At 46.7% G+C, this 23966-nt stretch overlaps 1 protein-coding gene across 2 annotated transcripts in view; it reads right to left on the bottom strand.

Moving 5' to 3' along the window:
• SYTL4 (synaptotagmin like 4) overlaps positions 1-23966 on the bottom strand; it is a 30967-nt gene that overhangs the window by 6126 nt on the left and 875 nt on the right. For both annotated transcript variants that reach the window (XM_054996890.1, XM_054996891.1), the window contains 12 exons: positions 18941-19108; positions 15747-15962; positions 12713-12822; positions 10491-10593; positions 8503-8610; positions 8221-8326; positions 5428-5518; positions 4731-4834; positions 3920-4009; positions 2392-2570; positions 855-957; positions 41-202 (listed from right to left, as the gene is read on the bottom strand). In XM_054996890.1, the coding sequence (XP_054852865.1) occupies positions 41-202; positions 855-957; positions 2392-2570; positions 3920-4009; positions 4731-4834; positions 5428-5518; positions 8221-8326; positions 8503-8610; positions 10491-10593; positions 12713-12822; positions 15747-15962; positions 18941-19050 (1482 nt within the window). In that variant the 5' untranslated portion in view covers positions 19051-19108. The remainder of the gene's footprint in view (positions 1-40; positions 203-854; positions 958-2391; positions 2571-3919; positions 4010-4730; positions 4835-5427; positions 5519-8220; positions 8327-8502; positions 8611-10490; positions 10594-12712; positions 12823-15746; positions 15963-18940; positions 19109-23966) is intronic.

The following is a 23966-nucleotide window of genomic DNA, read 5'->3' as shown; positions in this document are numbered from 1 at the left end:
CAAGAGAGGTCAGAAGAGTGAGTGTGGGTGCAGGACACACCTTGCCATGCAGAGAGAGACATTCCTCCAACTGGTTCTCAAAGTTCCAGGAGGCCATCGGAACATCTACCTCTCCCAAGAACATATTTCGGCCGAAGCGATCATGGTGCCAGACTGAGAACTGCAGAGTCCTGGTCATCAGGAGGGGCCGGTTGATCTCATACTGGAAAAATAAAATGGAAAGAAGGTAAATCTTCAGCAAGGGTAGCCACCAAAGTATATTTAGAAAATTCAGCTGCACCTTTAGAACTTTCATAAGGCTATGCACTTGCTTCATCAGATGCTAATGGGGTTGGTTAAATACAAGTTGAGGAAAATATCTAATTCCCAAGATGACCCAACCATGCAAATCAAAACATCCATACCATGGGACCACCCAGGAATAGGGGAGATGTTACTGCAGAAAAATCCAAAACCTTTTTTTTAAAAAAAGGAGGAAGAAATTGGAGATCAACTCTACCTCCATATAGTCATTGAAGCAATAGTGCAAACGTTGCAACTTTTAAAAAAAATGCAACCAAAAGAATACATTGACATTCTCTCAACTCACTGAAAAAGACAGTAAGGCTTTCAGCTAATTAAACATCACATTCTCTCCAAGGGAAGAAGCCTCAGCAATGTTTTTGCAGTTGCCTAGCAAGCCCCAAATGGCCAGCACCTTGTAACAGTCCCATGGGATCTCTTCTACCATTATGGGGTGGCAGAGCAAGAAGGGAAGGTGGGAGCCAAATCAACCCCAGGGCAGGACAGGGAAGGGAAGGACCAGCAGGTGGGATTTCCTTGCCCCAGGTGTCCCCCACTAGCTGAACCAATACCTTGAGCATCTCATTGTACAGGGGGTTGATGGTGTTCCGTTTGATGGTGGTTTTGCGCTTCCCTTGTCGAGATTTGTCTGGAAGAAGGTACGTCTTGACATACCTGATGGAATCAAAGGGATACGTTTCACATCACCCATTTCCAGCTGCACAAATGAACGCGCATACACTATTTGCACAGCCCCTTTTTAATGGTGATGTCACTGAGACATGTCAACCCAGGGAAAAGCAATTATGTGCATTCATAAATACGCTGGGGGACTGTAGTGTCTCCAACTAAGCCCTCAAATAATTTTCAGAGGGTCTGCATGGGTGTGCTAAACAACTGAAGCGGCAGTGTTGCTTCAACATATAGTCAGCCTCCTATATGGCCACCATGCAAACGCAAAGCTCCTGGATCAAGTAGTACGTGATAGGGCCTGAGCACCCATGTGAATGCTAGGCCTGACTTCTCCTTGGTGTGCAGTTGGGCATCTCTGCTCCCTTTTAAAGAAAATATTGAATCAGACCAACCGTCTGTCTAGTTCAGCATTCTGTTTCAGATAGTGGTCAACCAGATGTTTCTGGAAGGATGACAAGAAGGATGTAGAGGCCAAAGCCCCTCATCTTGCCACCCCTGCCAGCCACTGGTATTCAAAGAGTTACAACCTCTAAACTGGAGGTTCTATTTAGTTATTGTGGCTACAGCCACTGTGGGACTGGTCTTGAATATGTAGTGCTGGCACTCCACCACCAGGGGGCAGCAGTAACTGGAGCACCTGCATTGACAAAAAACCTCGCCGGATACAGAAATTCAGTCTCTCTACATGAGATGCGCATGTTCGTCAAGTGTAGGGAGTCGCAATGTTAGCCAGGGAGCATAGTTTTAAAAAGAGCTGGCAAAGATCACTCCTCAGAAGGTTTGTTAATTTCATCTTCCCCTCCCTGAAGGCTCTGTCAATTTCACCTCTCCAGTCTAAAACTGCCTGGAATCACAACCAGAGGGCAGCGGAGAATGGAAATGGGCTGGAGCTGCCTTCCAGAGCCGCGCTTGGACCTGGAGAGGTTCTAATGGGATGAAGTTTCCCTTCTGGCATTTCACAGCCCCTTCACACAGCTCCAGTGTATAGCAAAGCCTTTGCCCTGCTGTCGGCTCTGTCTTTTTAAACTACCCTTCCCGGCTAACATCTCTCGACACGTGTTCTTCATGTGTCAGGTGTCTCGTGTAGAGAGAGACTCAGTCTCATTCTGCAGCGTTCAACAAGGGAAGCTCAGCCAAGGAGAAGAATGTCTTTGCACCACGCTTCCTAATCCCCAAACCAACTGTAAACCAAGATATGCCAGTTCTGACATCATCCGCAATTACAGCTCAGCTTCTTTGTGCAGGGTTCGGGGCCTTGTGTGAAATGAGCTGGCAGCTTTGTTCCCACAGCTTTAAAACTCAACAAGCTGTTTCCCGTCAGAACAAGACCCAAACTGACCCCTCCCCATAAACAGGGTCCTACAGCTGCCACCCCCCCCCCCTCCCCACCCTTCCGACACACTCCTCGGCACTCACGGGTTAGAGCGCTTCTTGACCTCATCAGCGTAGGCCAGGTTGCGGCATTCCTTCACATGGATGAAGAGCATCTGCACCTTCTGCTCGTAGCTCAAGGAGAAGGCGATCTCCCCCGTAACACAGACGTTGCCAAAGTCTCCAGCCTCGCTGTAAATACTAACCATGCTTCCCAAAGTGCTCTGAGAAAGAAGGAAGTGCGGACTGCTGTCATTTGGGGAGTGCCAGTCATCTTCCGAGCTCCATCTGAGAACCATCCTGCCTCACAATCCCCAGCAGCGGAACACTCAAAAATGGCACCTGCCCACCCCAAACAGCCGTTCAGCCATCCTTCTCTCTAAAAATTCTCATTGAGCCACAGGTACATACAGAAGTGGGGCAGGACAAACCTCCAAGGACCATTCACACAGTCAACAGTTCTACAAAATAGGTTCCAGGAGCCCACTGGGGTGGCAGTGTGCGCACAATTCATGATTTGATGGAAGCCCCTGTTATTAAAACTATTCTTTACTTGAGAAACTATCATGATTTTCACAACGGAAGCAGATTTTTAAAAAACTAGACCACTACTACCGGATGTGTATTTACCCCCTACGTGAAGATAATGGCTTACTCAGCGCCTCTATGCATGGTGCAGGAAATGCGTATCGCATGAATCAGCTCATTGGTTTCAGGCCAAAATCAGTGGCACAAATGGTTAGCAGGCTTCTGGCTTGACGAACATTTAAAGAGGGGCCATGGCTCAGTGGAAGAGCATATGCTTTGCATGCAAGAGGTCGCAAGTTCTATTCCTGGTATCTCCAGTTAATGGATCTCTGTTGTTGAAAAAGGCTGTTCTTTGCCCAAGACCTCCAGAGTTGCTGCTCAACCAGTACTGAGCTAGATGAACCTGACCTGACCAGGTAGAAGACAGATTCATGAATGCAGTATTTGGGACTGATGGTGTTCCTTTGACTCATCCTATAAAAGGTACAGCTGACAAGTCGTGTAGGGTCACCCCACAAAAATACTGGAAGCAGCCCACCTGATGCCTGCCCTCCCCTTCACTTAAATGTCCAAGGAACACCACTCTGCGACTTCCCAGGTCGTTTCTGCCACACTCTTGCAGAAGACCTATTCAAGCAGCAGAATCACCCAGCTAGATTTTCCCGGACTGTACCAAGCACCTTTAAATGTCTCTTCACCCTCCCCAAATATCCCAGACTCTTGAACATTGAAAAACCTAAAAATTCAGAGAGAGTTAACCTAGAACCCTTCACCCAGACAGAGTTTTGTATGTGCAAGGATTTCTATTTTGTGGGAAACGTTAACACATAAAGATCCCCACCTATAAGTGAATGGTACAATCCAGCAAAACCTAGATTATGGGACCCGGTTGCATGTTCAGGAAGGTTTTTGGCCAGTGTTCAAGCTGCACTTCCATTCCCTGTGGACTGGGGGGACATAAAGTCCTTCTTGACGTCCCTCTAGATCTCTTATTTTGTGCTCCATTAAAGTAAGCATGCAATAAGAGATTGGTTCCCTGACCCACCGAGGACACACCACTGCGCATGCTGCTTCTGGCTGTCCTCTGTCGGTGAATCTCTACCAGGTTGTCGATGTCTTCCTCTTCCTCCTCCTCCTGGGAAGATACAGAGAGTTGATTTTAACCTCCAAATCCCTCCCTGGCACCAGCCCAACACACACAAGGGCAGTGCCCGCCCAAGGCCGTTTTGCTCTCTAACAAACTGAAGCCGTTCCCTCCAACCCGCCCTGGTTTGACCGCACCGGCCAGAACACCGTTCATCTCACTTTGAGCCTCTGCTCTTTCTATGCTTCCTCCCCCCTTTACAACTGTGTCTGTACTTGACGTGTTGTGGTTGTTATTGTTTCGTTGACTTAAATGGTTTTAAAATGTGGTTTTATTTTCTGTATTTTAACTTGTTAGCCACCTCGGTCACCCAAGGTGGGATATAAGTTTTGTTAAATAGATAAATATAGCCCAGACAGCCAGTGGAGACCAGAAGAGCCTCGGCCTGCACTCACAGAACACATCGCAGATTCTAAGCCACCTCTGAAAAAACTGCAAAAAGTGGCTCTCTCTTCAGTACTTTAGCATCACTGAGGCAGGCTCCCATGGATTTTTGGTACCCATGCAATCACTTATTCTGCCTCTCTCACTTGTCTGGCTCCACTTAAGGAACCATCTCCTGTTTAATGTCTCCTTATGTCATCTTAAAATTGAAAAAAAAGAACACTTTTAGTAACATCCTGCACTAAACTTAAAACGCTCCAGGTACACAGACAGCAATTCTGCCTAGCAACCGAAATAACACTGCAACTCCCTCCTGTTGGAGATTCACCATTTCAACATTAAGGCCTGGCACAGACTTGCTTCTGTCTCCGAGAGACCCACTTTCACTGCTGGGCACCTCCGGTCGCAGGTCGATCACTGATTTGGTATATTCTGCAACAGAGACGAGATGAGCGATCGGGAAAGTAACAAGTTCAATATCACAGAGCTGGGAGGGATCCGGACCTAAACCCAACCTTTTTATCAATCATCAGGATTAGCTGACACCCCAAGACATCTCTGATAGAACTTTTCCAAGCTTCCGTCTGAAGATCTCTCAAAGGAAGGAGATTCCACCTTTGGCAGCTTCTTCCAGGCTTATAGTCAAAGGGAAATCTAATGCAAAGGACCATTGCCCCATGGCAGAATACCTATATTGCATGCAGAAGGCTCCACATTCAGTTGCTGCCATCTCCAGTTAAAGCGATGTGACGGATTCTCACCAAAGACCCTGAAGAGCCCATGCCAGTCAGACAAGACAGGCCTTAACAGGCCAGTCACCTGACTCGGTGTAAGGCAGCTCTGTATATGCATGCACGCATGCACACACGCACGCATGCGCCTTCAACTGAAAAACGGAAGCACTGCTCTTGAAGCATCTCAGCTTAGTAAGGCTTGGAAAAGCTGTCCAAGGTCTTGAAGAGCTGTTACTAGTTAGAGGACAGATCTAGATGGATCAAGAGAGCCTCTGTTCTAAGATTTCTTACCTGAAGACCTCTGACTTCTCCTGGGGTTCTTCTTGAATAAAGTGTCACTCTCATCTGCTGAAGCAGCACCACGGCTCCCTAGACGAGTCTCCTAGAAGAGAAAGGGTCAAACTTCACAGACGAGGAGCAGAAAGCGTCCCCTCATCCCTCACACAAGTTTATTTTATTTATTTATGTCATTTTATAGTCCACCTTTCTCACTGAGACTCAAGGCAGATTACACAGTATGAGATTAGTACAGTCAGTTTCAAGGACATTTCCATAAATGATGCCACAGGGTGAAGAAACACAATTTTACAAAGACATAGCATTAGCAAGAATCCAATACAGAGTTGAAGAAATGCTGAAATGGAACATAAGCAATTCTAGGGCTGACATTAGACAACAGGAAGCACAACAAGCTCATAGGAGCACGTATTTAAGACAACAGGTAGTGCGTAAGGCAACGTAGTGGTGAGGTCTATGGTCCTTGATTCATTAGCGAAGCATTTGAGAGCCCCTTACTACAATACAAAAGCCTTTTTGAATAATTTGGTTTTGCATCATTTGCAGAAAGCTAGGAGAGCGAGGGCTCTCCTGACCTCCTCAGGGTAGGGGCCACCACAGAGAACGTTTACTTTCCACTTCATCTGTCTCCCCAGCGGGGACACAAAGCTGCTTACGTCATTCTCCTCCCTTCCATTTTACCCTCCCAATAACCCTGTGAAGTACGTTAGGCTGAGAGTGTGTGACTGGCCCAAGGTCAGCCAGCCAGCTTCCGTGGCAGAGGGGGGATTCACATAGGGGTCTCCTGGATCCTAGTCCAGCACGCCAACCACTACACCACTATTGTAAGCAGGAGTCATAAGTGAGCCACATTCCCAGAGGCACATGTGACTCATGCCAACTTTAAACAGCACCAAGTCCTGTTTTAGTACCTTCAAGCCCAAGTTCTTAAGTGGGCAGTGTGCGACTCTGCCAATCGGTATAGCCAGCAGTAACTGCCATGCGTCGAGCAGTTTGATCATATAAATATGCCTTATTCAGAGTCAGCCCACTGGTCCATCAAGCTTAGTATTATCCACTGCAAATGGTAGCGACTTTCAGGAGTCCCCAACAAATGCTCTTTCCCAACATTCACTGCCCCAAATCCTTTAACTGAAGCAGCCAGTGACTGAGCCAGACACTTTCTGCATACAAAGCAGGCACTCTAGCCACAGTCCTGCTCCCGGTTTGGCATGAGAAGGCAGCTGTGTAAACAGGGGACAGGTTTTCCAAGACGTCTCCTAGCACTCCCTGCCAAGCAGTCAAGCCAAAGGCATGGAACTCTGCCATTTGGAATAGCAATGTCACTGTAATCCGCAATTACATGGTAAGGTAATACTGGTATGTTCAGCTTGCAGAGCTGGACTATGTTACAAATCAAGCTCTGTTTCACCAGGATGCTCTTCCTTGGATTGGGTTTGTTGAACATGGCCATTACCACCCAGGTTATCTGCCCTGGGTTCAATGCTGTTATAGGAAGTGGGGGTTTTCGTACTTCCCCCACAGCACTGGGGTGCATTCGTGCACCTCCCAGAGTATCCCCGGCTTTTTTCTTATTTTTCTCAAACCTGCTTTGCTATGAAGTTTTGAGAAAGATGGTAGTAGAGTCTAGATGGCTGCTATATGGATGGGAAATTTCAGATTTTCCTGCCCACATGGTGGCCATTTTCCCTAAACCTGCCCCCCCCCACAACAGGCATTTCCTCCCTGCCACCTCTGGTGGGGGATGTTTAATTGCTGTTTAATAGGCACTAGAGCATGACTATATCAATGTAACATTATACCAATAGGCAGGGGTCATTTTGTAGAAAAAGAGCTGGAGGAACTCATTAGCATAACTCATTAGCATATGCCATGCCCCTTGCCATCACCGGAAGTGTGTCATTAGCATAACTGCTTTGCATATGCCACACCCCCTGACATCACCTATCCTGGCTGTTTTGGACCCAATCTTGGCCATTCAGGGCCAAAACTGGGCCCAAAATGGAAAAAAAGGGGATGAAAATGGCTGAAAGGGGGCCCAAAATGGTCAGGATCAGGCCGCTGCTGAGTGGGAGAGTGATCCACCACCTGTCAGAGGCCCGATCTGGGCTGTTTCGGCCCCAATCCAGGCTGAAACGGGCCTAAAATGGCCGAGAGTCAGGTGGGCAGGGCCACCTGACATGTGACCTTGAAATGAGCCCTGCCAATATGTGTAACAGGTTCTCTGAATTCTCACACAAGCCTATCCCCTCATGGAAACCACCAAAGATTTTGAGTATGTACAGTTTTCAGTAACCAGGTGCCCAATGCCAACATTTGCTGGGGCACAAATGGAAATTTTATCCCCCAAGAAACTCTCATTTATTGGCATAAACTTCAAGAGCAGATCACCCAGCCAAAAAGCCTTTTGTTTAAAAAACATCTCCTCTATTTGTATCAATCAATTTGCCTTCTTCATTGTTTCCTGCCAACATTTTAAGGGGCAGTCTTTCCCCATCCAGATCACAAATCTATTCTTATGCTCAGATGCCTTTGTTAGATTGGGGGAGAGAGAGGAGGAGAGACAAATTTCTGCAGCTGGTACTATGGAGTGGGCGAAGGGCAGGTGAAATCAAAATCACATTCCCAAAGAGCAAAAGGACAATATGCAAACCTCAACACCATTGGGAAAGAACTCTAAGAACAAGACCCACCAATACCGAGCTGGTTCCAGACCAAGCTGACGGGAGTTCATCCATCTACCGCTCATTTGCACAAGTACCAAAAGAAGCAGAAGGGTAAACCTACACTGTCTGAATCGGAGGGAAGGGCCTCTCTGGAGCGGACAGGAATGGTCAAGCTGGATGCGTTGGACCCCGAAGGGCTGAGAGTTTTCGTTTTCTCTCGGCCAGGGCTGTGAGAAAAGACAGCAAAATGAAAGCATGATCAGAGAAGACCACCACACGCTCTTCCTCCACCGGGTATTCCCCCCTTTTCCACACCCAACTCTTTAGGATCAACCGGGCCATAACATGCTCGCCAACAGAGCAAGGTGGCCCAAGTGCCTCAGCAGGAGCAGGTCTCTCTCACCTGGCTGCTGCAGGAGCTGAGAGGGGATGGCTCCCGTCTAGGCTCATGTTCTCGGTGGATTCCGTGTCACTCTTTGCATCTCGGGGCTCCAAGGAGTCGCAGGTCAAGCTGGAAGGAGGAGCAAAGGTCACGCTAGCAAGGGCAGCCGTGGGGAACAGCAGAACATGCCGAGACTTGAGGGGAGTGGAAATGGGACCTGGAGAAGCAGCTTAGCCGTTCCACTGGCAGGACCCCCACAGGACCCAATCAAACGAGGGATGCATCCAGTGTGCTACTTTAAGAGAAGCACTGAAGGAAACGGAAGCAGCCATTTCCCCCTCCATCTTAGCCAGATTCTAGCGGAACCGTGTTTTTTAAAAATTACAGATTTACAGTGTAATAAAGATTCAGTACACTGAACACGACTGCTGCTACTATGCATTGAAGGAGCATTTCTGAGAAAGTTCAGAGTGCTGCCCATGCAGCATCTGAGGGTGAAAAGCTGCTAGAAGACCCACAAGCAGATTCTCCGGTGCATTTTTAATGTTAAATAGCGACTGCTATTTGAGTAGTCTGAGCAGGCTCCCGGCCCGAGTTTCTCAGCAGCGGGGCTGCATGGCCAGGGTCAGGTGGTAGGGATCCGGCCTGGCCAGCCCAGCCCTTCCTCAACAGGGAGCGAAGAAGCGGGCGCACTGCGGTGTGACGGCCAGCTTTCTGCATGCCGTGCCACTCCCTCCCCTTTTTCACCCTTCCCTGTTCCCTTCCTCCGTTGCTCCTCCCTCCCCTCCAGCCAGGTGAACAGTATTTTCAGGACATTACCCCCAGATAATGCAAAGAAATACTGGACACCTGGACACCCTACCCCCAACAGACTTTTGAGGTCAGGAAATTGCCATGACCTGGATAGCCCAGGCAAGCCTGATCTCATCAGATCTCAGAAGCTAAGCAGGGTCGGCCTTGGTTAGTAATTGGATGGGAGACCTCCAAAGAAGACCAGCACTGCAGAGACAGGCATTGCAGAGACAGGCAAACCACCTCTGTTAGTCTCTTGCCTTGAAAACCCCACCAGATGTTGCCATAAGTCAGCTATGAATTGACAGCACTCTCCTCTACCATCAAATGAACCTAAGTGTTAACACCTTGTGCCCCTCCAGTGCTATGGCTCTGATCTGAATGGGGGCGGGAGATACTATTACAACAGAAAAGATGCCAAAGAGCCAATCAGAGATCCTCCAACATTTTGTCCTGCTGGTCCCTTGGTAATACTCACCAACAGCTCTGCTAGGTAGGCCAATATTAATATCTGTCTATCACAGGTTTGCAAATAGCTACCTGGTATATTGCTCTGAATACTGCTCTGCAGCCAGAACTGGAACAGCTCCCCCACCCCACCCCAATTCTACCAGGTCAGCCAGTCATCTTCTTTTGTGCATATCAGCCTGGAGTCCGAGCGTTTTGAGAATGAATCACAGTACTCTAATCATGCCACATGAAACGTTCTTTCCCCAGCATAAACTACGGCCCAGAATCCTGAAGGTAGCAGCTCTCTCGTCTCCTAATGGCTGTTCCCCACTCAACTGACCACTAGCAGCCCATGAGAGGTGAGCACACTTATTTCCACCAATGAATAATTCTGCGTGAGCAGTAGATAAAGATAAAGGTAGTCTCCTGTGCAAGCACCGAGTCATTACTGACCCATGGGGGGGGGGGGATGTCACATCACGACGTTTTCTTGGCAGACTTTTGTTACGGGGTGGTTTGCCATTGCCTTCCCCAGTCATCTACACTTTACCCCCAGGAAACTGGGTGCTCATTTTACCGACCTCGGAAGGATGGAAGGCTGAGTCAACCTTGAGCCGACTACCTGAACCCAGCTTCCGCCAGGATTGAACTCAGGTCGTGAGCAGAGCTTGGGCTGCAGTACTGCAGCTTACCACTCTGTGCCACAGGGCTCATGAGCAGTACTGGGATCAAAAAGGCACAGCAGCACCAACCAGAAGGAGACTTACCTGGCTTCCTTGTGCTGCTGCTGGGGGCTCTTTGGCCCAGCTTTGGGATCACTGAGCTGGCCCTTTTGAAGTAGGACTTCTCCCACTGTCTCCCTTTTGTTACCTAAAAGAGGAGGCAAGGTCAAGAGAACCTAAGGAAGCAACCCACAAAGTCCTCCCTTTGCACCAGAGAACGCCATGTCTAAAAGCAAGGTCTGACCAAAGCTTTAAGAAGTTCCCAAATTTATCCCCAGGATCTACAGCTCTGAGGCATGTTTCCTTTGAATATAGAGGGAGATCCAGAGAGGTACTTACTTGGACAAGGAGGGCAAATTGATCCAGGTAACTCAAGCAAGTGAACTCAGCTAGAAGAGTGCAGAGAATATTCACTGGACAAGGTATCAACTGCAACGGAGGACTGTTTGGGGGTGATTTTAGCACTTTTACTTTCATTCAAAAAGACAGGTGTCAAGACGAGCAGCGCTAGGCTCTCATGGCCCTTTCTGCAGGTACCATCCTGCCAATGGACAAAATCAACAGCTGCCCACACACACACTCTCTCTGTTGTGGCCTCCCACTTTCTGGAACAGGGAAAGGTCAGGAAATCTCTCACTCTCTAGGCTTTCTGCAAACTATGCAAAACTGAATTATCCAGGAGGGCTTTTTTATACAGGCATGAGGGCTGTGCTATAAGGAAATAGTTCAGAGAGATGCTTTGGTAAAGGGATAGGAACTGCAGACCATGTCTGGGGTCTGAGGCTCAGCTCCCGGACTTACTTGGAGAAGGGGACGGGAGACAGCCACCCAGTCTCCCCAATAGGCACCCAGGTGCAGCTCCCACCAGCAAGAGTGTGAGGGAAAGAAGCACCCAAGCTTCAGAGGGTCAGATGGGGCAAGTAGAAGCCAGCTAGCCCCACCCTCCAGCTAGGAGTCCAGGCAGGGAGGGGGAGGACAACTAGGAAGAGACCCAACCAGATAGACAGAGCACAAGAAACAGGGACAGCCAGCCGGCAGCAAGCCAGCCAGCAACCTTACCAGCAGTGGAGGAAAGGCAGCACAGGGCTGCGCCCCAACCTGCAGGCAGGCTAGAAGGGATTAGCAAGGACCAGGTGAGGCTGGGAACAAAGCAACCACAGGTGGGGCTGCCTGAGGCAATCAGCAGAGAAAGCCCAGCAGCCAGCAAAGAAGGCACAGGTGTGGCTGCCCAGAGCAGCCAGCAAAGAAGGCACAGGTGTGGCTGCCTGGGGCAGCCATGGTTAGAGGGCTGGGGGCGTGGCTGGCAGGTGGAGCAGGGAATGGGTGAAGGGATATAAGAGAAGGTCACACACAAGGTGGGGTGGTGAGTTAGGAGCAGGAGGTGGGAGAAGGAGGGCAAGGTGAGGGGAACGTGCAGAGAGAGGAGGGAAAGGAGGATGTTCAGAGAGGAAGAGGAGGGGAGAGGAGGACATGTGCCAGGGTGGCGCAGGAATGGACAAGAGGATGATGTATACCCCCCCCCCCTCCGGCTGTGGACCTGCCGCTGGAGAAGGGCCCAATGATTGCCTCCCTGACGCCCCGGTCTGCCAGAAGGGCACTCCGCGCAGCAGCGCCTCTGCTGAGATATGGACAAGCAGCCTGCCAGCAGCCAAGGCCAGAAACCAGGCCACTCCATGTGGCCGCACCACAGCCAAGATGGGGGACAGTCGACGCCAGCCGACCCTCAACAGGCGGAAGGGTGTCAGGCACAGCTACACTCAGATGCCGACCTGACAGACTATACTACTGTGTACCGTGTGTTGCTGCAAGCATGCTCCTACTAGGTAGTTTCCACGTTGTTTAACAATTTAAACAATTTACCATGGTATATTAAATTTTGTTTCAGCATTGTTTTTTCAGCTCTGTATCAGATTTCTGTTTGTTTTTCAATTTCCGCAACTCATACTATATTGTATTGTTTATTGAATAACTGTTGATCATATTGACTTCTACCATGTAATCCACCATGACCCTCAGTATAAAAGATGGACAATAAATAATGTAAAAAAAATTCTTATATGCCCAGGATAATGCTGATTGCCACTTTGGGGTCAGGAAGGATTTTTCCTCCAGGCCAGATTGGCCAGAGACCCTGGAGGTTTTTGCCTTCCTCTGAGCATAGTCACTGGAAAGATGGGGAGGTGGCTGTGAATTTCTTGCATTGTGCAGGGGGTTGGACAAGAGCACCCTTGGGGTCCTTCCACCTCTGTATTTCGAAGATACTTCACCTTGTGGCTTGCGCCGCAGGGACATTCGAATGATGTCACTACCCAGCCTGTTCGCAAAACGGTTTATTCTTTGGTCATAGAACCAGTCTCCAGTTGATTTCTTGAGCTCCCTGAGGAGGAGAGAGAGATTCAAGAAATCACTCAGAACAGGGCACAGTCCATCTTCACAAGCTGACATAAGCATGGATTCTGGCATGTACGAGCAAAAACCACACACACCACTGCAAAAACATATCTAAAACCAACTTTTATATTTTATAATAATATATACTTTAGAAGTTTAAATACAATGATATTAAAGGAATCAAACGACTTTCCGGTTTTGAAGAGACCCCTCGTTTTCAGATTACCTTCACAAAAGTGATCAGAAGACTTTCTACATCTCTCCCTGCTAACAACAAATTTTGTACGGCAAGTCCCCATAAAAACTTGGAAACATCTTAAAACATCTCAAACCAGAGAAGCCCAAAAACTGAACAACAGCCGTATTTTAAAATGTTTCCAAGTTTGTATGTGGAGCACACGAAATGTTGTTATTTAACATGCAGAGATATCAAAATTCTTCTGGCGCCTTCATAAAAGTTGCCTGACAAATAGGGTAGCCCTTCAAACAGGAAGTTCATGGGACTCCTCATTGTATTTGAACATCTTGTATTGTTCTTAAAAGTATAATATATATGAATCTAGTTGACTGCTGTGGTGTGTTTCTGATCCTGAACACGGCAACTTTGATCTAAAAAGAGAACCAAGACAGTAGCCCTCATTAATTTGCCTGTATGTGCCCACTGGATTCTGAAACTGTCATCTATATCTTTGAAGTTCTGGAGATTTTGCAGAAGCAGCCATAGTGGGGCCGAAATAAAGGGCTCTTCTAGGTAAGCTAAGAGCACAGGAAAGATCTGGTTGCCAAACTATTAGAGAATGGCCAAATCCACACGTCTCAAGTTTTCCGCTTTTTTCCCCACCCATTATTCGCTTCTCAGAGGGCTGTTCACATACTCTTACCTCAATCCCGCCATTCTCTCGCGTCTTTCGCATTGTGCCTCAGACGAATTTGTCATGCGTTCAAACGCTTCTCTTGCACGGTTCTCACCGTGGATGTGGACAAATAGAAGCGTTTCACAAGGAGACCCCCCCCCACCCTTTCAAACCACCCCATTTCCGTGTTTGCAGCCTTTCCGGAACACCATCCCTCTTTGCCGTGCAATTATCAAGCTTTTCCACTCTCTCTGCAGCATGCCTGCCTGCCTGCCCGCCCTGTCCCCCCTTTTTTTTTTTTAATAAAGGGAACTTTCCAGCATTGTTGCACAATCCCGGCCATAAATCTTAATCGGGGTGCTCCAAAATCCCCGCAGAAACATCAAGGGGTGGCGTCATTTCCATTTCTGTGTCATTTTTAGGACGCTGAACAGTCGGAAATATCAGTGGCTGTTAAAATTAAATTTTTTTAACTGTTGAAATTACCGTTATAGCGGAAATGCATCATTCTAACATTACATTCAAGCGTCAAATATTTAGTCTGCCCATTTGGAGAGTTTGGATCACCCCCCACCTTAAATATCAGTTCAAATTAGCCCGCCAGAATAATGGTCCAATGGATTTCAAAGAAGAAGGCATAGAATAACATTAACCAATCACAGGCATCATAGGGGTGCGGCCTCGCCATACCAATTTAGCAAAAAAACGCTATAGCAGAAATCTGATGAAAAAATGGGGAAAAAAAGAATGTGATGTCATCATCGGCGACGTCGGATTTAAACCCGCCCCGTATTGCGCGATTCTACCAGGGATATGGACGAAGTATAGCGCGAGGCAGCGGCCGTAAGAGAAGGGATGTGAACACAGACTGGGACACTGTGGGATAGAATCTTGCGCGATTAATGCACATGAAAAGCGGAAGGTAGGGAAGTGTGGATTCAGCCAATGTTAGGGTAGCCCCCTTATTTCCAAATAAAACTCATTGATCTGGACTGCTCAAAGCTTATGAGAAAATCCTCCTACACCTTCTGTTTTGCATTTCTGTTCCTGGAATTTATACTGTAACATTATAGAGGCCATAAGAAAAAACAGCAAGTTTACTTTCACTATACACTGAAGGTTAATAATTGTTTATATCCAGAGATATTTAGCTCCAGCCTTGGGTACCCTTTCCTAGTTACGTTATGAAATCAATGGTGCCATCCAAGAATGTTATTCCTACTGTATTCCTTTTAATTCCTAGCTATGACCTGTCAATCTACACTGTTCAGAAGATCATGTACTTCAACTTGTTTGTAAGAACTGGCTGTTTGTTTACAGAACTGTATGAAATCTTATGAAGTGTATACAGCCTTTTCTATGTCCACTGAAAGGTATAAAATACAGGTGCCGATGCTTTCCTGTATGCATTCAGTTACCAAACTGGCTGTGTCGAGGCTTACTGCTAAATAAACCTTTTTGCTTCTGTGATCTCCAAGTTTAAATGCCTTGAGTTACTTCTCAGACTAGTAGTGAAGTGGGGAAATCCAGGCCTTTTTTTCTGGGAAAAGAGGTGGTGGAACTCAGTGGGTTGCCCTCAGAGAAAATGGTCACATGGCTGGTGGCCCCGCCCCCTGATCTCCAGACAGAGGCGAGTTTAAATTGCCTTCCGCGCTGCTGAGCGGCGCGGAGGGCAATCTAAACTCCCCTCTGTCTGGAAATCAGGGGGCGGGGCCACCAGCCATGTGACCATTTTCAAGAGGTTCCGGAACTCCGTTCCCCAGCGTTCCCCCTGAAAAAAAGCCCTGGGGAAATCTACGACTGGCCAAGGGTGTTGTGGTTTATTTCCCCTAATACAAAACCAGGAAATCAGAGATCTTCCTGAATTCAGAAGCAGTTACTATTAGATCCAGATAAACCACGAGGGCTAGAATCTTGTGGTTATATTTTGAACAAGAAGCAGAGTCCAAGAAGTTCAGAAACAAGGTCATACATGTAGATTCAGAGAGAGAACAAAAAGAGATATCCAAGGCGGGAACAGGAAACAGGGAATGCAGGGCAAGGCCATCGGACTTACGCCTCCTTGGTGCAGACTTTGCAGCGCCAAGAGCTGTTGGCAGTATAAGCTCGGCAGTCCCGGCATACCAGGTGGTTGCAGCCCCGGCAAGTGTTGGCTTTGGGGCTGATCCGGCCCAGGCTCTGCTGGCAGCGGGCACATGTTCGCTCACTGTAGCGCTGGCTACCCCTCTTGGCTCCTTTCCTGCGGATCTCCAGGAGCTCATTCTTCAGGCGCCTGTTGAGAGGGGCACATGGGAACGACTAAGCATCAACACATGGCAAGGTAACCCTGAACTCCCCTGATATCATGCAGCTCACCACAACTGCACCTAAGATGTAGATGGCAGTCAATTCAGGCAGGGCCTGCCTTACAGAGGACAACTGCAACATTGCATCGGGCCAGGTTCACACATGCAGGACAACATAGTAGGAATGAAGTGGCAGAACAGACTGCATCGCTTCAGGCTACAGGTGGTGGACCATGGCAAGTCACAATTTGGAACGTTCTGCTATGTGATAAGCCAGCATTGGATAGGGGTTAGACCATCAGACTTGGGACCAAGCTACACATGACGAATGACACTTGAACAGCAAGTGTATTTCTCCCTGTTCACTTGCCCTCCACTCAATCCACTTGCCGTTCAAGTGTCATTCGGCATGTGTAGCTTGGCCCTAAGATCTCGGAGACCCAAGTTGGAATCTTCACTTTGCCATGGAAGTTTGCTGGGTGATCTTGGGCCATTCACACACACTCAGCCTAACCTACCTCACAGGATTGTTGTTGTGAAAACTGAATGGAGGAGAGATGTTGTATGTTGCTTTAGAGAGCCCCAATAGGGAGAGAAGTAGGCATACATATCTAAATAAATAGATGTTAAAAATTCCCCACAAATAGCAAACCAGTAGAGCAAGCAAAGAAAAAAGGGTAGGACCATTCCCTTTGGTGTACAATTTTCTATTTGCAGGGAGGTTTTCTATACGTTTATATGGAAAACATTCAAAGCTCAACCCACCACTAGCAATCTGGTGGTGCTGCCCGTTCTGCCACCACAGGGATCTACCTCCTCATTCCCCTCCCTGGGCTATACATTAAACAGAATGGGCGGGATGAAATCTGGAGTGCACCACTGTAGACTGCACTGGGGAGAGGGGATGAAGGCCCCTCCCTGTAAAAAGCTTCTAAGTTAGAATATCATGGAGAAGATTATACTAAACCAGTGTGCAAGTTTATGACATGAAGAAGGCTTTTCACTTCCATTCCTTCCACTTGGAATTTTTGCTCCACTTCGTATCTCAAGCTGAAGTGAGGTTTTATTTTGGAGCATCTACACAATGTTGTCCCCTAATCATTCACTTTCTGCTTTGGTTTTTCCCTGCTTTGAGAAGATCTTTTTTGGAATCAAAGCTAGTTTGTGCGCCATGTGGACGGCAACATGCACGTTCTTGAAGGGCACACCCACACTGGCAGACTTCTTCGCTCAGGCCCCCCACAATTACAACTTCTTCCCATTGTCATTGGAGGACCTATCTTTTTAAATCAGCAACTCCCAAATCAGTATAGTGCTATAGCTTTATAACAACCTTCTGCCATAATCTACTAGCTCCTCTGAATTCTCAACTTTCATTGTTTTTCATAAATAATTTTTTATTCAATTTTAGAACTGTAACAATAATCAAACAACAAACCAAATATAATACATTGCATTTACTCAACTTTCATTTTTAAAAAGTCTCTAAAAACTTTTTAAAAATGCAAGTTAATTCAGAATAGCTTGTCGGGGGACAGTAGATCATTATAACATTATCGTGCTATAGCGATCTTACAACTGTTGGTTTTTTTCAAAAGCCAAAGAAAACCCCAACCCCTTTCGAGTGTCAAGGCGAGGAAATGATTGCAAAGGGGGAACCATAGGCATCTGTTGCAGCAAAATAAAACAAAAGTCCAGCGGCACCTTAAAGACTAACAACATTTTTCAACTGGAGCTTTTGTGAGACATCATTTACTTCTTCAGGAGGAAATAATAGCAGTGGAAGCAGAGAGACAAGGAAAGAGTGGCAAAAACTGCCCTGTGGATGCAAATGCCTCTTTCCCAGCCGCAGTGAAGGCTAAACAGAGAATTAGAGCCGTGTGAAAACAGAACATTCCAAATATGTCACATGCACACCCTAGAATCTAAAACGGCACATTCCAGAACTCAACCTCTTCACCCCACCACCTCATTCTGCATAATGCCTCAAAAAGAGATTCATGAGTCAGCTTAAGAAAACCCTTGGAAGCTCATCATCATGGACAGCAGCTTTTGCATGCTAATGCATCACCCTCCAGAGACAGAAAGAGATGAACAGGTATTGATATAGAACTTGGCAATCCAGCAAGGAGCAGGGGAAAGGCCACAGATAGCCAACGCACATCCGGTTCACGAAACCAACACCCACCTTTCCTTTTTATTACTGGGCAGGGATCACATAGTGCTGTAGAAATAAAATTCCAGGGGGGAGGGGGAGGGATAGAGGCAATACAAGGATTCCAAACCGATTGCGAAGAAAAACCTCCAAAAATGCCACAAGGCCCCAACAGGCAGGAAGACCACAGTAAAGGACTGCTAACAATCATGGGATAGGACTGGGTAACAAGGCGTCAACTCCAGGGCTAGCTGGAAAAAAACAATTTGACCTCCATAGCCAACAAAGGCTATCGAAGGAGACGACGTGGGAATGGAGAGCCCCCAGAATCCTCTAGGGGAAGCCTATATAACGTGCAAACCATCAACCACCAGCCTGCTGGGTGCTTGGTAACTCCTGTTATTTTCCCTTCTAGGTAAGGAACCAAATGAGGAATTTAATCAACCAGTTGATGGGCTGTGCACCACTGGGGAGGGAGGTCATGAGTCATACAGGCCTTCTCCAGAGTGTGTTCCTCCTCCACAGGATTGCCCTTCCCTTCATGCACACTTACCTGGGAGTAAACCCCCACTGAACACAGTGGAACTGACTTCTGAGTAAACTTGCATAGGACTTTACACTATCAGTGGAATCCTAAAAAGAGTTACTCCAGTTTCGGTCCATGGATTTCAATGGGCTTGGACTGGAATAACTCTTAGGATTCTACCACAAGTCTTTTAACACAACAGCAGCACACTTAGCCTTCCCAGCCTCAGAATTTTAGCACTTACCAAACCTTGCTGACCACATCTACCTCCTCATTCGTCTCACCTAATTCTCCTCTCTTCAGCTTTCCGGAGCACCTCATCCCGCTGTAGGACCTGGAGGATCAAATCCCTCTCTGCCTCCGAGAGAAAGGACAGGTCAACAGCCTCTGTCATGACTTCGAGCAGGAAGCCGCCTCCCCCTGTCCTCGAGCGGAACTGTAAATTCTAGAAGCTAGAAGGAAATTAAAAGTTTAAAGGCAGAGATTAGAACTTGTTTGGCAATCTTTATTGAACCAAGATGACTTTTAGAAAAATTAATTTGGAACTGCTTGTTTTCCCAATTATTGCTTCACAGACCGGCTATATTTGGAATTTTCATAGGGCTTTAATTTCAGTTATCTATAGATTTGGGGTTGGATCCTATGGTTTCACAAGCCTACAGAGATGCTGGACTTTTCCCTACCTTCTCCCTCCCACAGCAGCCCTCTGCAACCCCTTGAAAATGCATTGCAGAAAATCCTTCCAGACAAAACATCACCAAGTGTAGGAAGATGCAGTATGGAGGGAGGAATTGTACAAAATTACTCCTACATCATTTGTCTAACCCACAGAGCTCTTCATTGACTATGCTTCTTCAACTGAAGAAGAGAGATGGGAGCAATGTTACTGGAAACTTCCTTCCTTGCTGCAGTTCCGCCATACCTGGCGGTTTTTGGTCCATGGGGATCCAGTGATCCCAAACTATACCATTTCTGAGGTCACAGAAAATTAATGTGAAAGGGGGAGATGGGAAAAGATCCACAACCACTAGTATCTTCCGCTTGCGCCACCAAAAGTTGCAACACATTATACCGAAGATAGCTGATTACGCAGATACTTTTTTTTGTACACTATTAGCTCAATCTTTTGGAAGCACATTCCTGCCTTGGAGCCATCAGATGAATAACAACTTATCACATTTTGCATCTATACAGCAACGAAGAGCATTCAAAGCACTTTGCATCCTGTTGCAATTGTTAAAGGGTCGATATAATTGTCTGCATATTGCAGATAGAGATCTGAGGCTGGCAGTGTATCTGCGCAGGCACCGGGTGACTCCATACCAGGAGACAGTTTAGGTGGGCAGCCGTGTTATTCTATAGTAGTAGAACAAAATTCGAGTCCAAGATATAAGTTTTTCCAATGTATTATTATGTAATAATTACATAATATGAAATATGCAGTTATTCTTGGATCTAATAAAAGAGAAGATGGAAAACAGGTCAAGGTGAAGGCAAGGGGGAGGTATATGAGAGGAAAACTCTCTGATAAACATTCAAATAGTTCTGATCAAAAAAGTTGCTGAAAAGATTAAGTCAAGTGGACATACAAATCAGTACAAAAGTTAGAAAATGAAGGATCTTGCTCCATACAGAAAATTTTTTAGGATTGCAATCAAGCAAGGGAATGGGGGCGGGAGGAAGAATCAACATCTAACATTTCTAGCTAAAAGCCAAAATCTGTTCAGTCTCTTGAATATCACATATATTCCATATAGCCTGCATTCCATTAACAATACAGTGCAAAAACTAATGAATGGTATGACATGACTGATCACTGACTACAGTTATTTAGAACTTCATTTCCCAACTTGGGGATGTGAACCATTAAAAGTTAGCACATTGTAATCCTATCAACTTTCTCACGAAACAAACTCATAAAATAATCTCTTTTCAAGCAGACTTAAAAGCGCTTAGCTGCAGCCAAACTTGCTCTATTCTTTTGTAATTACAGTAAGTCTCTCCCTTTGCAACAGCTTTAACAAATTAATGCTTTAAGTACTTGGCAAATATTTCACTAACTTACCAACCTGCATGTTATTGCTCATCGTTTGAATAATCAACATAAAAGACAAGTACACAACGACAGCCAGCGAATATACCACGTACACTGCAGGTCACACTGAATGACAACGGCAGACTGAAACACACACCCCACAAACCACATTCCCTCCCATTCAAATATGATAAAAACGGCCCTGATTATTTGAAGTCGTCTTAGACTGAGTCAGACCTCTGGTTCAACTAATTCAACATTGTCTATTCTGACTGGCAGTAGCATTCCAGGGTCTCAGGCAAGGAAAGTTATTTCTCAGCGCCCAGCTCAGCAAAGTCTTTCACTGGAGATGCTAGGGATCAAAAATGGCATCATCCGCATACAACTCATGCGCTCTGCCAGTAAGCCATGACTTATTCAAGGGGAGAAACAGCAAAACAAAATACGGCCCACCAGTTCTTAAAAAGGAGTACTAGATTTCCCCTCAAAAGTATCCAAAACGGGGCTTTTTCTCTGGTGGTATGCACCGGTATACAGGACTGGTACCTTTGTTGGCTAGCAAGCTTGGACCTCTGAGGTGGCAAGTGGCACCTCTTTTTTTCAGAAAATGCCAGTCATTAAGATGCCATTGAGCTCCCACTGAATGCTGCTACTTCTGACAAAATTTCTGTCCTCTAAAATTACTAAGATCTTCAGAAATAGAAACCTCTGGTTGAATGTTACAGCTTTCAACCCAGTTTCCTCCAACATCCAGGGCTCACCATTTGTCCTCTACAGAGAAGGCCTTGGCGGGAGACCCCAGGACTCTGAGGAGACAAGGAGTGCTATTTGGCTACTCGCCTTGAGCAGACAAACAAGGTTCCAGACCAGTCTAAGCAGTTTGCGAGATACATGAGCCATGAAATATTGACCAGGAACCACACCTTTCTTGACCCAAAGTCACCAAGAAGCTGAAGAATGAGGTAGAGCTAGCTGAGGGAGCTCTCTGCTTCTGGTGGAGTCATGTACCTTCCTTAGAGATTCTAAGTCTCTCTAAGGGCCAAACTACACGTGACGAATGACACAGGTTGGACACTTGTCAGCTTCTCTCAAGTTTTGATGGGAAATGTAGGCAGCTCGGTGGAATATTGGACAAGTGACAGTTGAAAAGTCCATTGGACAGCAGTCAGAGAGCCAAGCTGCAAGAACAGGATGCCTACATGTCCCATCAAAACTTGAGGGAAGCTGACAAGTGTCCAACCTGTGTCAGGTGTCACTTGTAGCTTGGCTCTAAGAGATTCTAAGATTGTGCACATGCGTGCGCACACACACCAGTGTGGTGCCCATTCTGTGGGACATTTATGAGGAAGAGAAAGATAATAAGCTGAAGAAATAACCCTACATAGAACACAAGGCCCAAGAGCCCACCCTCCGCAGCTGCCATTCCCTGTAAGAGAATTAATCTCTGCAGGGTGGAGATCAACTATAACTGATGGGAGAACACCAGGCACTGCCTGAAAGCTGGCAACTCCAGCTGTGCATGTGATGCAATCATTGCTGTTATGCACACAGAACTGAGAATCTCTGCAGTCAGGCTAAAACCACCAACAACATTCCTTGGGCAGTGACTGGTACATTTCAGAAGCTAGTACAGGAATCCCAGTGCATGAGACTGGAGGGGGGATGTGACCGACGCATGTCCCTTTGGATTCTTTAAGCAAATATGCTGGAGAGCAGGGCACATCTAAGCCCATTGCAGTCAGAGCTAATTCTACATAGGATATGGTTTAAAAAAAACTGATGTTATAACTAATTCAGATTGAAGAATATGGGTTTCTTTGGTGCAGAAGTTGGATACTCTTTTTATACTATGAAGAACACCCAACCGGGGCTACAGCTTACCGCATCATCATGTATAGGATGCTTTCCTGAGCAGCAAAGTGGAAAAGACGGAGTTCCCAAAGGGGGTTTGAGAATGGAAAGCGTTTTACAAGGGATGAGCCAGTCTTTCGTGTCTGGTCTACGCATGCAGCAAAATTAAGTAGTAAAACAAGGTACTAGTTCAGACTGCAGAAGGGGGGAAGATACCATTTTTGAACACTTCCCTCCGTTAAAAAATTCCTTGCAAAGAGAATAATCAGCATAGCAACAAAGAGCTAGAATGCTCCACAGTTGCTACCCAGCCAGGCCTGTAGCTAGACGTATTGTAGTTAAGAGAACAGGGAATAATTGCAGACAGCCAGAACAGATACACAAGTAGCTTAAAGTCATTTAACTGTACGCAATAGCACTGATTTTTAAGAAATAAAGTGCCTAATGCCTGCTAGTTATACCAGTGGCATTGGAAAAATGGGAGCAGGTTTGGTTCCTTGGGACCAGAGTTCTGAAGGTAGGTTTTCCTCGAAGTTAATGACAAGAAGAAAAACAAAATTAAAGGAAAGTGCAAAATTCAGGGAAGGGACTGGAATATTTGGGGTGGGCAGGCCCCATCTGGCTCTTCCCATGTTTCCAGCAAAGCCACACAATCCAGAGTGGGCAACGAGATGAGTCCCTTCTTCAACTGCCTCCCACTTTCCCACGCTCAGAGAGGAAACACATCTGAGCAAATATTCTGCTCAGGCCATCTGAAAGACAAATACCTTCTATGACGCCAGGAAGCCACTCAAGAGCCTACATTCCCCTCCTTTTTCTCAGCTGCCTGGTGGGGGCAGCACCATCCCCCCACCCCTTCGCCATACAGCTGCCCACTTCAAGGTCAGGAATTCAGCAGCCCTGAAGAAATCCTGGCTGGCTTAAGGAAGCCACAAACAAATTAGCAACAAATCATTAAACGCAAACAGTCCACCACTTCCTATAGTTCCTGCCCCACAAAAGCTTTGTGAAAACTTTGTCAGACAAGCACAAAACCGTTTAGGCTAGCACAGATAAACAAGGCCGGAAGACAGTGCCCCGCTTAACTAACATACATGGTCAGATCTCTGGCGCACATACAGATTCTCTAGGAGGAAATTGACAGTCATCAGCCCCATCAACAGATGCCCAGAACCTCTTGAGAGAAGACAATCCCTGCCCCTTGAAGCTTACAAACAAAATTTGATTGCTATTTTTTTAAGCAGTTTGAGAGTCAGGTTTCTGCATGGTGCAATTTTTAGTGTCGGGCTACGATCTGGGAGACACAGGTTCAAACCCTCGCTCTACCATGGAAGCTCACTGGGTGACTTTGGGACATTCACAAACACTCAGCCTACCCACCTCACTGTTCTTGGAGAAATGTTGTAAGCCACTTTAGGTCCCAT

The sequence above is a fragment of the Eublepharis macularius genome, chromosome 13 (assembly GCF_028583425.1).
Source record: "Eublepharis macularius isolate TG4126 chromosome 13, MPM_Emac_v1.0, whole genome shotgun sequence".
In the NCBI taxonomy this organism is placed as follows: Eukaryota; Metazoa; Chordata; class Lepidosauria; order Squamata; family Eublepharidae; genus Eublepharis; species Eublepharis macularius.
The sequence above is the reverse complement of the archived record's forward strand: the minus strand, read 5'-3'. Positions and strand labels throughout refer to the sequence as shown.